At 44.5% G+C, this 13,228-nt stretch overlaps 1 protein-coding gene across 8 annotated transcripts in view; it reads left to right on the forward strand.

The window, feature by feature from the left end:
• The window catches only part of LOC108043645 (nephrin), a 60,098-nt gene extending 49,617 nt beyond the window's left edge, over positions 1-10,481 (forward strand). For 3 of the 8 annotated variants that reach the window (XM_044461491.1, XM_044461499.1, XM_044461492.1), the window contains 8 exons: positions 281-440; positions 726-862; positions 1,175-1,339; positions 2,587-3,024; positions 3,098-3,357; positions 5,142-5,288; positions 7,553-7,894; positions 9,461-10,481. In XM_044461491.1, coding sequence (XP_044317426.1) covers positions 281-440; positions 726-862; positions 1,175-1,339; positions 2,587-3,024; positions 3,098-3,357; positions 5,142-5,288; positions 7,553-7,894; positions 9,461-9,571 — 1,760 coding nt within the window. In that variant the 3' untranslated portion in view covers positions 9,572-10,481. Of the gene's footprint in view, positions 1-280; positions 441-725; positions 863-1,174; positions 1,340-1,683; positions 2,014-2,586; positions 3,025-3,097; positions 3,358-5,141; positions 5,427-7,552; positions 7,895-9,460 lie in introns of those variants that run through there. The other 5 variants (XM_044461510.1, XM_044461496.1, XM_044461505.1 and 2 more) reach the window with 5 other exon arrangements.
• Positions 10,482-13,228: the final 2,747 nt, after the last annotated feature.

The following is a 13,228-nucleotide window of genomic DNA, read 5'->3' on the forward strand; positions in this document are numbered from 1 at the left end:
GCTTAAAGCGGTTTTTGTTTATGTTTTGTTTTGGGTCTGGCAAAGTCCCGCTGTGCTGATTTGTCGATGACTTTGGCACTTTGCCGTTTTGCTTTGCTGGCTGCTAGATTAGTCAAACTTGCGCTGCGAGTTGGCTTATTGATTTGGCAGCTACCCGGCGAAATATGTAGATGCGAAAGCTGTAGACAAATGCTCGGGGTCGGAGCAATTTGTTGCATGATCTGCCTCTGAGCCGGAATAATAAATGTCCCTCTGTCTCTGTCCTTCTGCGTGCTCACAGGCGAGCCGGATCCGCTGCTGAATTGCACGGTGCTCAACCAGACTTCGACGGGCTTCCAAATCGAATGCATAGAGGGCTTCGACGGCGGCCTGCAGCAGGACTTTATAATGGAGGTTCACATGAACGGAACGACGCGCAATCCCAAAATTTCTAAATCAAAGTGAGTACGGACACGGACTGGAGTGCCGGAGCAGGAGAAACCGGAATGGACACGGAGCAATCAGAATCACACGCCGTGTGACTTCTGCATTACAACAAGCCCAACGAGCCGTGGCATCGAACAGAAAACGCACGGCCATGTCCATGTGAATATCCATGTGAATATCCAGCCTGCAGCTGCTGCTCCTTCTGCGAAACCCATTTGTCCTGCTCTTTGCTCTGGCCTTTTTTGCGGTTTTGCCGTTCTTGATTTGGACATTCAAATATCGATTCAACTTCGTTACAGGCGACCGTACTTTGAGGTGAGCGGTCTGATGCCGGGCATGGGCTACAATGTCTTCCTCATCGCCCACAACAGCAAGGGCCGTAGCAACGCCACCATTTTGCAGGTCTACACGCTGAAGGATCCGGAGAAGCAGACGGGTGAGTTTAATCACAGGGGAGTCCCCAGAAATGAATCCCACGGATGGCTCGACTGATGCGGGCTGTCCTGTCTCCCCAGCTTCAGCTTCAGATCCAGCTCCTTCTCCATCTCCTTCTCTCTGTGCGTTTGCAATTTCATGCATGTCCTGGCCCGAGTCCTTGTGCTCTGCCTATAAATTAATTGGCGAGGGCCTGCATTTACAGCTGCTTCATTTGTCTTTTAATTTGCTTTAAGTTCTGCTAACATGGTTTGTTTCCCTTCTGTGTTCTTTTCTTTCTGGCGCCTTATTTCAATTGCACGCTTTCTTTTAGTTACCATAACATTCACTAAGTCCTTTCAAGGATTTAGGCCTGCCTATCCCAAAGCAAAAACGACAGCAACCACGACCAGCGACTGCGTTTGCGATGAGGACGAGTTTCTGAACTTGGGCAGGGCAATTAGCCACGACGAGGGCAAAGACGTTGACCAGCAAGAAGGTAGCGGTGGACTCTCCTTTTCTATAATTTTCTATTAATTTAATTGGTTTATCTTGTTTAACCTGTAACACTGCTCTAATTTTATAGCACCTAACATGGTCTTGTTTTTATCTGATTTGTTATTTATTCAATGTTATTATTTAATTACTTAGTTTTAGGCGAAATTTATAATTTGAATTATTTCCTGTTCATGTATATTTTATGTAGCTTTAGTTATTATTTGTGTGTTTACTTTTAAATATTTATTTGGGCTTTGTTTTGTTTCTAACAGTTTGTTATACAAATATTTTAGTTTTGACTTTTGATGTGACTAATTTTGATTTTCAATTATTTCGGTTTTGTAGCTTCATAAATTCACTTTAACAATTTCACCCCACCAAGTCCTCATAAAGCAGCACAAATAAATCCGGATGCCGAATGGTTTTATTTTCCTGTTCCCTTTTGTATGTTGGGTTACTAAAAATTCCCGACATGCCGACAAGGACTGAGACCCAAATTAGCAACCCCGGCGGGGCAACGGGGCGTATTACAACTCGCAGATATGCACAAGTACACGTACATATGCACCCACACACATGCAGCTCATTAAAGCGGCACTAAATTCAAGGCACGTGCGACAGGAACTGCCACCGACGACAACAACAACAACAACAGCATTAACAGCCAAAGGACGAAGACTGGACCAAGAACGGAACGTAGTTAGCAGCTCATAAAACAATGCAGTCTCACAGAAAGAAGGAAAGGGATAAGAGTGTGTACACAGAGCAAAACATTAGGTCTATATTTTGTATTAATTATTGGTTCCTATATAGTTTTCCATTTTTACTTTTTAAAACTAAAATATTTTATAAATCAAAGAGTGCAAAGAAAAAAAAATGTATTCTAAAGTAAGCTCAAAATCTTCTATGCAAGCTTAAAAAAAGGTTTTAAATTATTTATTTCATTATTACTTCTCAGTAAAATAATACCGTAAAGGAGGGAAAATAATAAGTAATACTTTCAGTAGCATCGATTATTAAACGCTTATATGTATTTTACAAAATTGCCTTTAATATTCGCGATATATTTTGTATATTGCTTACTGTTAAGAGACTGCTTAGAGAAATACTCAAATTTTGTTACCTTGCCAGCATAGTTTCTCTCTGTGTAGCAGCAGGAATACGTAAATGCAAAGGCACATGCTTATCCCCCAATCTCTGGTCTCTTTCCGGCTTCCCCTTTTTTACTTTCCGCCCATTCTCTCGCAGACCTCTCGCTGGCCTATGCGCCCGTCATCGAGGACATCCGGCCATTCCTCGGCATTCTGGCCGGCATCGTGGGCAGCGTGTTCCTGGTGGCCCTCATCATTGTGATTGTGGTGCGTGTGCGCGGCTCGTCGGGGCGCGATCGGAATAATTACTCGCATCCGGGCAGCGGCGTCGGCGGCGTGGGCGTGGGCGGCACCACCGGCAACGGCAGCGGGGTCGGAGGAGGCGGCGGAGTGGGCGGCACGACGGCCAACGGGAACGGGAGCCTGGGCCTGCTGACGAGCAACAACAATGGCAGCCTGGTCATCGGCACACTGGGCCACAATGGCGGGCAATCAGTGCAGGATATGCACCGCATCGGCCGGGAGACGTGCCATGTGACGAGCAGCCTGGACAGCATCGACAAGAATCCGGACATCATACCGCAAGGTGGGTTGGGTGAGTTTCCACAGGTGGCCTCGACTGTCACGGCCGCCGAGCTAATCCCTAGTGCCCCCAATCCCATTTCCAGACGGACACGACCTGGACGACGAGTGGACGACAAAGGGTCATGGCCGCGCTTACGCCACGGCGGCGATGGCCGAGCAGAACGCCGTGATTACCTCCGGCACCTATGATCACCTGATGCCCACGTACGCCGTGGTGGACAAGAAGACAGCCCCGCCCCCCGGCCACGGCCCCTACATCCAGTATAATACGCTCATCCCCGTCAGCAAAATGGGCGCTTATGCCAATCAACAGCAGCAGCTCCAGCAGCAGCCGCAACAGAAGGTGAGTTATGGACACCCCGGACACCCTAATCCACTTCTTACACTGCCGGACAGTGGTGCGCCCTAAACCTTTTACAATATGCCGGAGATGCCGCCGCCAGAGTCTTAATTTACGACCCATGGACAGGTGGTAGACCCCTATTGTTTCCCTTCGCAGCAGCCGTCCACATATTTCGGGTTAAGTGGTTTTTATGGCCAGCAGTTTGTTGCCTCTGCCTCTTGGGATGATGATAAAGCAGTTGATGTAAATCAGACGGAAGCCTCTTAAAGTAAACTATCCTACACACTCTATTAGTAGGGAATTTATTCCATTTAAGTGTTAATGAGGGAATTTCATTGAAAACCATTTAACATTAACAATAATGTAAACATATAAATGAAATATAAGAATTATACAGGGCAATTTTACAAACTAAAAGCCGTTGAAGCTTAAACAAATGCAATTTAGAACTCGCTCGACAACTATCAAACTCTGTCACTGAAGAATTACAAAAACTTTGCCAACTTTCCAAAGGGAATCTTTTCTTTGAAAAACTCCTGAAGGTCGCGAGCGGAATATATGAAAACAACAATAGCTTAGATGGGAATGGAACAGCATCATCTGCAGTTGTAAGAGAAGCGAAGAAACCAACATAATTTGAAAATCATTTAAGTAGAAATTTCTCTGTGCCAGCCACGCCCCTTTCGGAGGAGTAGAGCCAGTAAGCGAGAATCGAGAACCGAGAACCGAGGGCAGCCGCAGCAGCTGCAGCAATATAAATTTTCCATTTGCGAATTTAATAAAAATAAGTTGTAGGCGAACCCATCGCGAGGCGAGTCGAGACTGCGGAGCAGCAACCGCTAAGGATGTGCGCATCCTGCTCCGATCCCCACTGCTCCTGCTCCTTCTCCTGCTCCTCTTCACTAGCTGCCAGCTAGCTCGAAATGCAATAAACGACCAAGTGTGTGCCTCGCCGGAGGAAAGGCGGAGTGGGGAATGGCTGTTAAGGGCAGGGCCAACAGCAGCAGACACATTACAAACAGGCGTCGCAAGTGGGCGGTGTCTGGCCTAAACAAACAGACCAACAGCAGACATAAAGCAGGCAGAACGACTCGCGAATTGTTGTAAATAACAGCTTTAACCTGCTCACGCAATCAAAACCCTTAAGGATGCCACCTTCAGCCCTCCTCGCTTAACATTAACTCGATAGTTATTCCATACGAAAGCAATACGGTAGCTAAATTTGTTTCTTCAACAAAAAATACCATATTGTGCTTAAACACTTTTTCAATAAATTTGATTTACATTGATTTTAAACATACCATTTTAATGGTCAAGAATTACAGACCATAATATAATATCTAAACGCACTAAAACATCTAGCAGCGAGTTAAGCCAGAGAAATCCTGTGTAGTATAGAAATCCGATTTTAAAATTGCAGCTACACTCCAAAGACCTTAAAACCTTTTGTTTTTTGTTAACAGAAAGCTTTAAAGGTAACAAGACAAAGACACATCTTTTAGACTAACTAATTCCGGAATTAAAACTGGGTTTAATAAAGCAAACCCCATTGGGAATAGGCATTCAAAGAGTCTAAGTTGGAGTTCTAAATTTATTTGATAAATATGAAATGTTCACTAATACTTCTTGAAGTTCCAAACACATATATATTTCTTTAGACTATTCTAAAACTGTGGGGGTAAGAGTTTTGATAAATTACCTCAGATTAATTGATAAATACAAAACTTTCCTTACTACTTCTTGAGATTATCAACCTTTTCTTCCTTTATTTTCTCCCTCCTCAGACTGAGCTCAGCTACAGCGAACTGACCGCTCCTCTGGTGGGCGGTACGGTGAGCGTTCAGCGGATGGCCCCCTATTGCAGCGCGACCTTGGGACGGCCGGGCAGGCAGGCGGAACTTAAGCGGGCGGAGCCGAACATCTACTCGCAGGTAAATGTGATGATGGACGACGAGATTCTGGCCGACTTGCAGGCGGCCACAGCTTCCGGGAGCAGCTATGTGGCAGGGGCCGTGGTCGACAATGTGGGTGGCGCAGCCAATCTCTACGTTCAAGGCTATGCGACGCGGGTTTAGAATCGAATCCGAGAGATTGTTATGATTTTGTCATTTACTTAGTTACTTATTGGTTTTTTAAAATAAACTTAATTTATTTCACACATTTTCTTTGTGATTTGCGACAAGACCCAATTATACCAACAGAAAAAACGAAGCCAAAAAAAATCGTCTTAATAATACAACTTGGGAACTACAAAAATAAATAATCATCCTGCATCAATAAGAACTGACCAAATCAATAAACCGATGTCCGAAACTTGTAGCCCATACAAAAAATATGCAGTGCTTTCTTGAAAAATATTTATCTTCCATCGGAGAGCAATTCCGAGTATTACACATACGCACCGTTGCACAAACAAATCGAGCTGCAAGCAAACAGAGTGCTGAAAACTCAGTTTACGCAAATCGGGTTTAAGGAGACGCAGAGAAGCCGACAGATATCGAATAATGACCAAGAAATACCCTCGCTGAAAGCCGAAGAAGAATCTCATGTAATTTGGCCAAGAAATTGAGTACCTAGAGCAGCTGAGCGCAGATTTGCCAAGAATCCGACTGGGGAAAGGTATAAACATGATAGATGTGGGAGTGGAGAGAAGCGTTTTCACAGCCACCCCTATCAGGAAAGCATATTTCGAATTTGTCTGGCCATGGCAGACAAGTTATGTTCCGATTTTGTGGAACACTCCCATCGGGACTTTGTTCAAGTCGAGAGTCGTTCGCTTTGTTTATCCAACTGGCTTTCATTCCTCTTAATAATTGAAAGGACTTGAGTTATGACCAAGTGTAGGCGAATCGATATGGATTCAGGCTGGACAGACAGCAAATGCACTTAAACACCACTCGTGTTGGAGGGAAATCGGTCGTTGTAAAAACAACAATTAATGCCACCATACGAGCAAAGTCCTGGCAACCATTTCACCTAATGACATTGTTTGGTTTTGCTGTCATTTATCGAAAAGTTTTACACGACATGCAGTTGGCTCTCGACTTATTTTTTTCTAAAAGCAAAAATGCTGGCCATTGAATTCAGCACTGAGTTTGACTGTTATTGTTGGGACCATTATTTTAATTTGATTCTTTATGACATTTTCTGCTTACTGGCTAAGTTTTGGTCATATTGGCTAGCCTACAAATTTTTATTAAACTGTAGACATTATATGTTAACAGCTTATACTTATAATAAATATAAGCCTAACTTGTCTTATATTAGAGCATATTGCTTGTTGTCAGCCAGCCCACCAATTTTAATTTACATGGCGGTAAAAATTAATTTCATTAAAATCTCGTTGAGCCCATTAAGAAAACAACGTCGATATGCCTCGCCCAGGCACACACGTTAATTACGGAAATAAGCATATAAACATTCTGCACACACACGCACACTAAGCCAGCTCACAAATACACGGCCCACCCATGGGCCAATTATTGTAGTAGTTCACCACATAGCAGCCTCTTGTATGCCATGGCAACCATGTTGGCTAAATAAACGCCGGGCGCGTTGTTAACTATCCTATCAGCAACATCGCCACGCGGGGCGGGTGGCAGCGGTGAAACCGCATAGTCCGCGATGGTTGCAATATGCGTGGGCAACCACACTCACATATTAACCAACAGGCCACTGGCACACTCGTCAGTTATACTATAACATAAATTACACCACGGAAAATCAACAACAATAGCTTCCCAAGATATAAACATAATTTTCCGCACTATCTAAGGTTGTAATTTTAAACCCTTTTGAATCACCCATAAGTGTAACTGGCGCCCAACGTGGGGGACATAATAATATGTCAAAATCTTTTGTTTCAAATCAATTTCAATTTATTTTAGCTTTTCACGTTGTCATTTTGGATTCTGTTTTTATTGTAATTGCTTGAAATTGTGAAAAGTCGTAATCAATAATCCAATTTAATGATTGGCGCCCAACGTGGGGTCACTGATTATTTGTGTACAAGGTTCCGCGGTGTAAGTAGTTGCTATGTTTAGATGCACCATTATCGTTTATTCTTCCTATCGATCAATTACTTTTGTTTCAACCCCCCAATCGCCATTCCCAAAAGTCGTGACTAACTCGCAGCATATAAATCATCACATGACTAAAACCTCATTACCTACTCCTCTACCTACCTACACCGCAGATCGATCTGGCACATCATCCCATGCCCATGTACTCGACGAGCCCGATGTTTGGCACGAACAGCACCATCACCGGAGTCACCATGTCGCATCCATCACAATTGGCCACCTTCTCGCCGACGCCGCCGCCGCCCATCTTCACCCACAGCATGGTGACCACCGGCGATGGCCTCCTGCAGCCGGTGACGTGCATGGGCCTGGTGGCAACATCTTCAGCAGCGGCATCGGGTCCGGGACCGGGTCCCCTTCCCCTTGCCCCACAGCAGCAGCAGCAGATGACAGCGACCAATGGCGGAAACGGAAGCATCGTCGGCATGGGCATGAGCCTTTATGGCAGCGATGTGGTAAGTGTCAGTTTGATGTACTCTCCAATTCCTGGACGCTCCTGCTGGTCCCTGTTGATAGCGAACCGGTCGTCAAGGCAACTCGCCTAATGTCCAAAACGTTGAAAGCATCAATATGCAAAGTGGATTTTCGGGCAAGGATTTTTGGCAGCGCTCCTTTCGAGGCGAGGCGGCAGCAGGAAACATTTATCTTGGCCCCCGACCACCCGCATTTCGGGGGCATCTTTTGTGCCCAATTTTGTTTTCGTTTTTCCCTTATAAATGGCAGCCGCTGGGGCGGAAAATGGGTTTTTGCGGTTGGGCTGATAACTGCTCAAGTGATTGCAGTCGCCGAAAGGGTATTCAAATACGGAAAATTAAGAGCGGAAACCCCTCGAGTTCAGATATTTAACGCCGAAAGAGAACAGTCCTAAGCAACTTCATTTTGGATTGGAAGAGCTCCCTTTTTGTTGCGTTCCCTATCGCAGTTTCCCCTACATTACCCTGCGTTCAATCGATTAGCCCACCCAGTGCGTCATCGATCAACAGATGACTCAAAGTCGAACCCATCCCAGTGACAGTGCAATTTTCTGGTAATCCATAACCTTTGATCCCTCTGTAGACGGACAACTTTAAACTCAGCTGGAGAGGGAGAATTTTGCCGGCATTTTCAATGGGTTCCGAGCGGTAAATGACCTCTGACTGTGCCGCAGGATAATAAAAAAACCCGCTGCTGGTTGTCTCGCTCTCACCGCCAGTGCCTCCCATTCATTGTCTCTGTCGGTTGCCTTATAAATACGCCATTATGTATACTCCCGACGCAGCGCAGTGCGTTCGTCCTGGCCCTTCTCCTGGTCGAGGTCCAGAAGGACATCAGGCCAGCAGGCCAACCGGCTTCGGCCATTGCATTGTCCCCGCTGATGTTCGTTCCACAAAAAGAATTACGTTTTTACAACAATTTCATGCCAAAAGGACACTGCGGTGTGGCAACTTTTGACTCTAATGATTGCAATTATTATGACCCAAATAAGAAGAAGAGCACCAGGAGCACAAACAAAAAAGAAACGAAGGAGCAGAACAACATCATCATCAACAGCAGTGACTGAATTCAGGATGTTTTATTCCTCTGCTGCCTTGTCTGCCACTTTTTGTGTTGCCTTTTCTTGAGCTGCTCCTTTTGTTTGTCACTGATGTGGTCCTTGTTTTTCCCGCTCGACTCCCAAAGGCGGCCCAAACTGACACTGTTGGCCGTGTTGGCCCGAGGGAGTTGGCCAAAACACAGCAAATGGCTGGGGGACTTGTTGGTTTCTTACTTTTGTTTTTGTCTTGCCTCGGTTGCCACTCTGCCAAAATTAAATATAACGCATACGCACCGTTTTTGCTGGTACCATTTTCCAGCCAGAGTGGTGGGAAACTTGAATTTGTAATAGCTGCGAGTACTCAAATAATGTGCGGCTCATTAATTTTAAAGCACCGCTATTTAGTGCCTCTGGCCCCTGAGCTGTCTGCGGGTATTCCCATTGCTGAATACGGTTTTCGTTATTTTCGTCTCACCTCGTCCCCATTTTTCTCTCGATTCCTTTGCAGGGCAAGCCACAGCTGCTGAAGACCGTGCCAGAGGAGATACACCACCAGCTGAACGGCGAGGATGTCCTCATCGCACAGGATCGCAGCATCGGATCCGGAACTCGCTTCTGACGCTAAGTTCTCGGCCGGGATGGGCAACTAATCTGAAGTCAAAGGCAAACAGGAAATGCAAATCAAAAGAAAGAACTATGGAAAATCGGGGAATAATTGGTAAACAAATTGACTATAAGTTGTATGTGATGAGCCAGCAAAAAGTAATAGAGTTGATTTTAAAGCAGAGAAAGAGCTACTTAAGTTGGCACTCTTTTAGCGAAGAAAAGATCATAATACGAGGATACCGAATGGAGGGAAAACCCTGTAAAAAGATAACAATAAACTGTGCATGTAAATTGTTCGAAGCAAAAGTGAAGCTCAGCATTGAAATCCACTAGGCCTAAGAAGACATGTAAATTACGGAATACAATTAACACTTATAGCTATAATTATAACTAACATTAAATCGAAAACACTGAATTGTTAATATATTTTTAAACAACAGCTTTAAGCGCCAAAAGAGAAACATTAACTTTTAGCTAAGTAAACGAATTCATAATTGTTGTTGACCTTAGTTTGAGTAACCTAGCTCCCCTTACCATTTAGCTTGTAACCTAGGCTTAACTAAGGCATTTACAACATCTAAATCAAATTCATCTAGCTGTAAGCTCCAACTTAGCATAGTTCAAATTGTAATTAAAAGATCATAAAGAATTTAAAGAAACACTAACGCTAAGGTAACTAACTAATGAACGATTAATAAACGACTCAAATTAGCAAATCCAGTTTGCATTTTATACGTAACGAACTACGAAAAAGGAAAATTCAAACAGAGGTTTGCCGAACAAGCCCGAAAATCCCTGGGAAAGTAAAATCTAGTGTAAGGAGAAATGCATAAAATTAATAAAATAAAAGGCTAAGCAACTGCATGTAAAATATTTAACTGAGTATTAGGCTAAAGTTAATAAGTTAAATTTAATAAAATGTATGAAACCAGGAAGACCAAGTCAATTGATTGCACTGCAAGGCGGGGTGGGCAAATGGCGATTGCAGGTTCCCCTGGAGGATCACTGACCCGGACACCACTCGATTCCACCTTTTTGTGCAGGAACTTGGAACTGGAGCAAACATTAGCAGGCCCATCGACAAGTCAAATGTTGCAGCAAACTGATGTTTGCAAACACAGGGGCGTGGCAACAGGGCGGCGTGTCCTGTGTGCTCGGGCCTGCCTTGTAGCAAACGGCAAATATTGACGGGCCGCGTGAGCAAACAAAGGGAGAAGCGGAAGTCAAGCTGGGCGACACAACCGCAGAGGAACAATAACAAAAACAGGCGGCAATCTGCATTGAGTACGGCGACAACAGCAGCAGCAACAGCAGCAACATCAACTTACTGAAGCAGCAACATGGCCGATACAGCGCTCAAAAATTGTCAGGCCATGTAAATTTTGTATGCGAAAGCACTTAACACCGTTTTCGCTTAAGCAACGCAAACAGCGAGGAAGTCGAGGAGCCCAGCGCACTGAGTTAGATCATAGTCACCGGCATTTATGGAGGGCCTACATGGAAGGCAAATTATGCAAATTTTGACCGCATCGTCGCCGCCGTCGATGACTTGTAAATTTTGGGCTTCCAGGAGCCAGGTTCCCGGTTCCTGGCTCCCGGTTCCGGAGTACCTGTTTAGATTTCAAGATATGCCAAAGGTACGCTGAGCAAAGGTACACAAACACGCATCCATATGTATGTGCAGCCCAAATATTTGAACCTCAAGACGTGGTATGAGTAGGTTCGAAATTGGAGTGGACCACATGTCAGGCCGCAAGACCGCAGTGAGAAGGCTGCCTGCCATTAACCCACCAGATTGAAATCAATTAATCAAAATGCACCACATAAATTATAAATTAAACGCCTGCTTATGCTCATTTCGGAGCTGTGGCTGCCGCCAAGTCACTCCTAGGTCCTCCCATCCACGGGAGGCCATCAATCTGGCGGCGGTAATAAAGCGGCACAAAAGCCAAACCGAACGGACGGAAATTCGAATTGCCGTTGATAGAAAAATGGCGTTCAATTCTATTCTAAATCATAAATAAATATTAAAAATCAATTTGAATGCGATATCCCTGCCTGCGCAGCACAATGATAGAAATATAGTCGCAACGAAAAATAAACAAAAGCAAATAACAATGCATTTGACTTTGACAGCATGCTCGTTGCCGTTTTTCCATGAAATGAAAGATATTAAAAGGTATGAAATGTAGATGAATTCAATTCTAAGAAGCCATGGCTATATTAATTTCATAAAACCTTTTGTCATGGTGATTTTATCTGACAAAGTGTACACTTTTGTATTACGAATGCCCTGCTTAGATCGATCAGCTTCCCCCACCCCCAAACTACACATATTTTCCATTCAGTTTTTAGCTTTTTCCTCTGACTTTTATTACCTAAATTAAAAGTTTCGACACAAAAAGTTTTTTTACTACTCTTTCGCGGCTCCGCGATGATGAATGATGAATCGTTTCGTCACAAAAGAATTCATGTATTTATGCGACATTTGCTTTTAATTGATTGTTCGAAATGACAAACGACTTTTGGTCTGCGACTCGCTTGATTTATGCCCCAACGAGCTAATAAAACTTTACTGCGAGTTGTGCGAAATTAAACGAAAATGCCCTGCAATTAAGCGAGTTCTTTTTCGCCGCAGTCGAAGCTTACGACACACTTAAGCCGCCATTAATGCACAGTTGCACTGTTGTGTTGTCTGTCACTGCAGTGGCCTGATTTATAAGCCAACACTTACAACACAGCAGACAAGGATCCAGATCCGGACGAGGATGGGGAGGAGGAGGAGGACGAGAACGCGGACGAGCACGAGGACGTGGACGTGGATGGGTCCTGACCACAGAAACATTTTCTTACCACTGATTTATTTACATTTAAGCAATTTCGTCGCCATCGTTGTGAAGTTTCCAGACGGAAATTCGCAGCATTGCATCCGGAAATTGGCAACAAAAAGAGGGGTGCATTGTCCTACCCCTTTCGACTCTACACCCCCCACCACCACTTCCCCGCCCCTGCGATTCTGCCCCCATTTTCCATACGCGAGGGCCAGAGAAGATTAATGCCGGCGCTTTTATTGTTTGGTCAGTCGCGTGACCATTTTGTGCAATTTATATCGTAAATAAAAGTGACGAAGGAAATAAGGAAAATCCGAAGCGATGAAAAAAAGCCGTATGAAAAGTTAAGTTGGCCCAACACCTTTGTTAAAGCTTGCTCTTTAAAAGCAGACAGTTTTCTCCTATTCAAAATGGTGTTAACGAATTGATGGCGGAAACTCAATCCGACGGTCGTATTGATTTGTTGGCCAAACAAATTTACCAACCGTCCGCCGTTCAGAATGTGAAACAGCCACTAAGCCTTGGCCCATAATGCGTAACAAATCTAGGCAAATTTTCGGGCAGCAGAAGGCGACACCTCTGCCACAAAAGCCGTGGCAAAAGGGGAAGGAAGAGTAACGCATTTGAAGGTTAAATAAATTGCTGGATCCAAACATATGCCCCAGGACCATAAATATTTGGGATACGGAAGCTGGCAAACAAAAAAGGGTTTATCGGGGGTGGGGGGCATGGGCAGGAGTAACAAATGCGTGTATCCATTTACATAGAAAGTACCTGGCGTCGCACATTTCCTGCCTTTCACCGGATCCAGCCGGATTCCCGCCTCCGGTTAATATGGC

This window comes from Drosophila rhopaloa, unplaced genomic scaffold (assembly GCF_018152115.1).
Source record: "Drosophila rhopaloa isolate 14029-0021.01 unplaced genomic scaffold, ASM1815211v1 contig_115, whole genome shotgun sequence".
Taxonomy (NCBI): domain Eukaryota; kingdom Metazoa; phylum Arthropoda; class Insecta; order Diptera; family Drosophilidae; genus Drosophila; species Drosophila rhopaloa.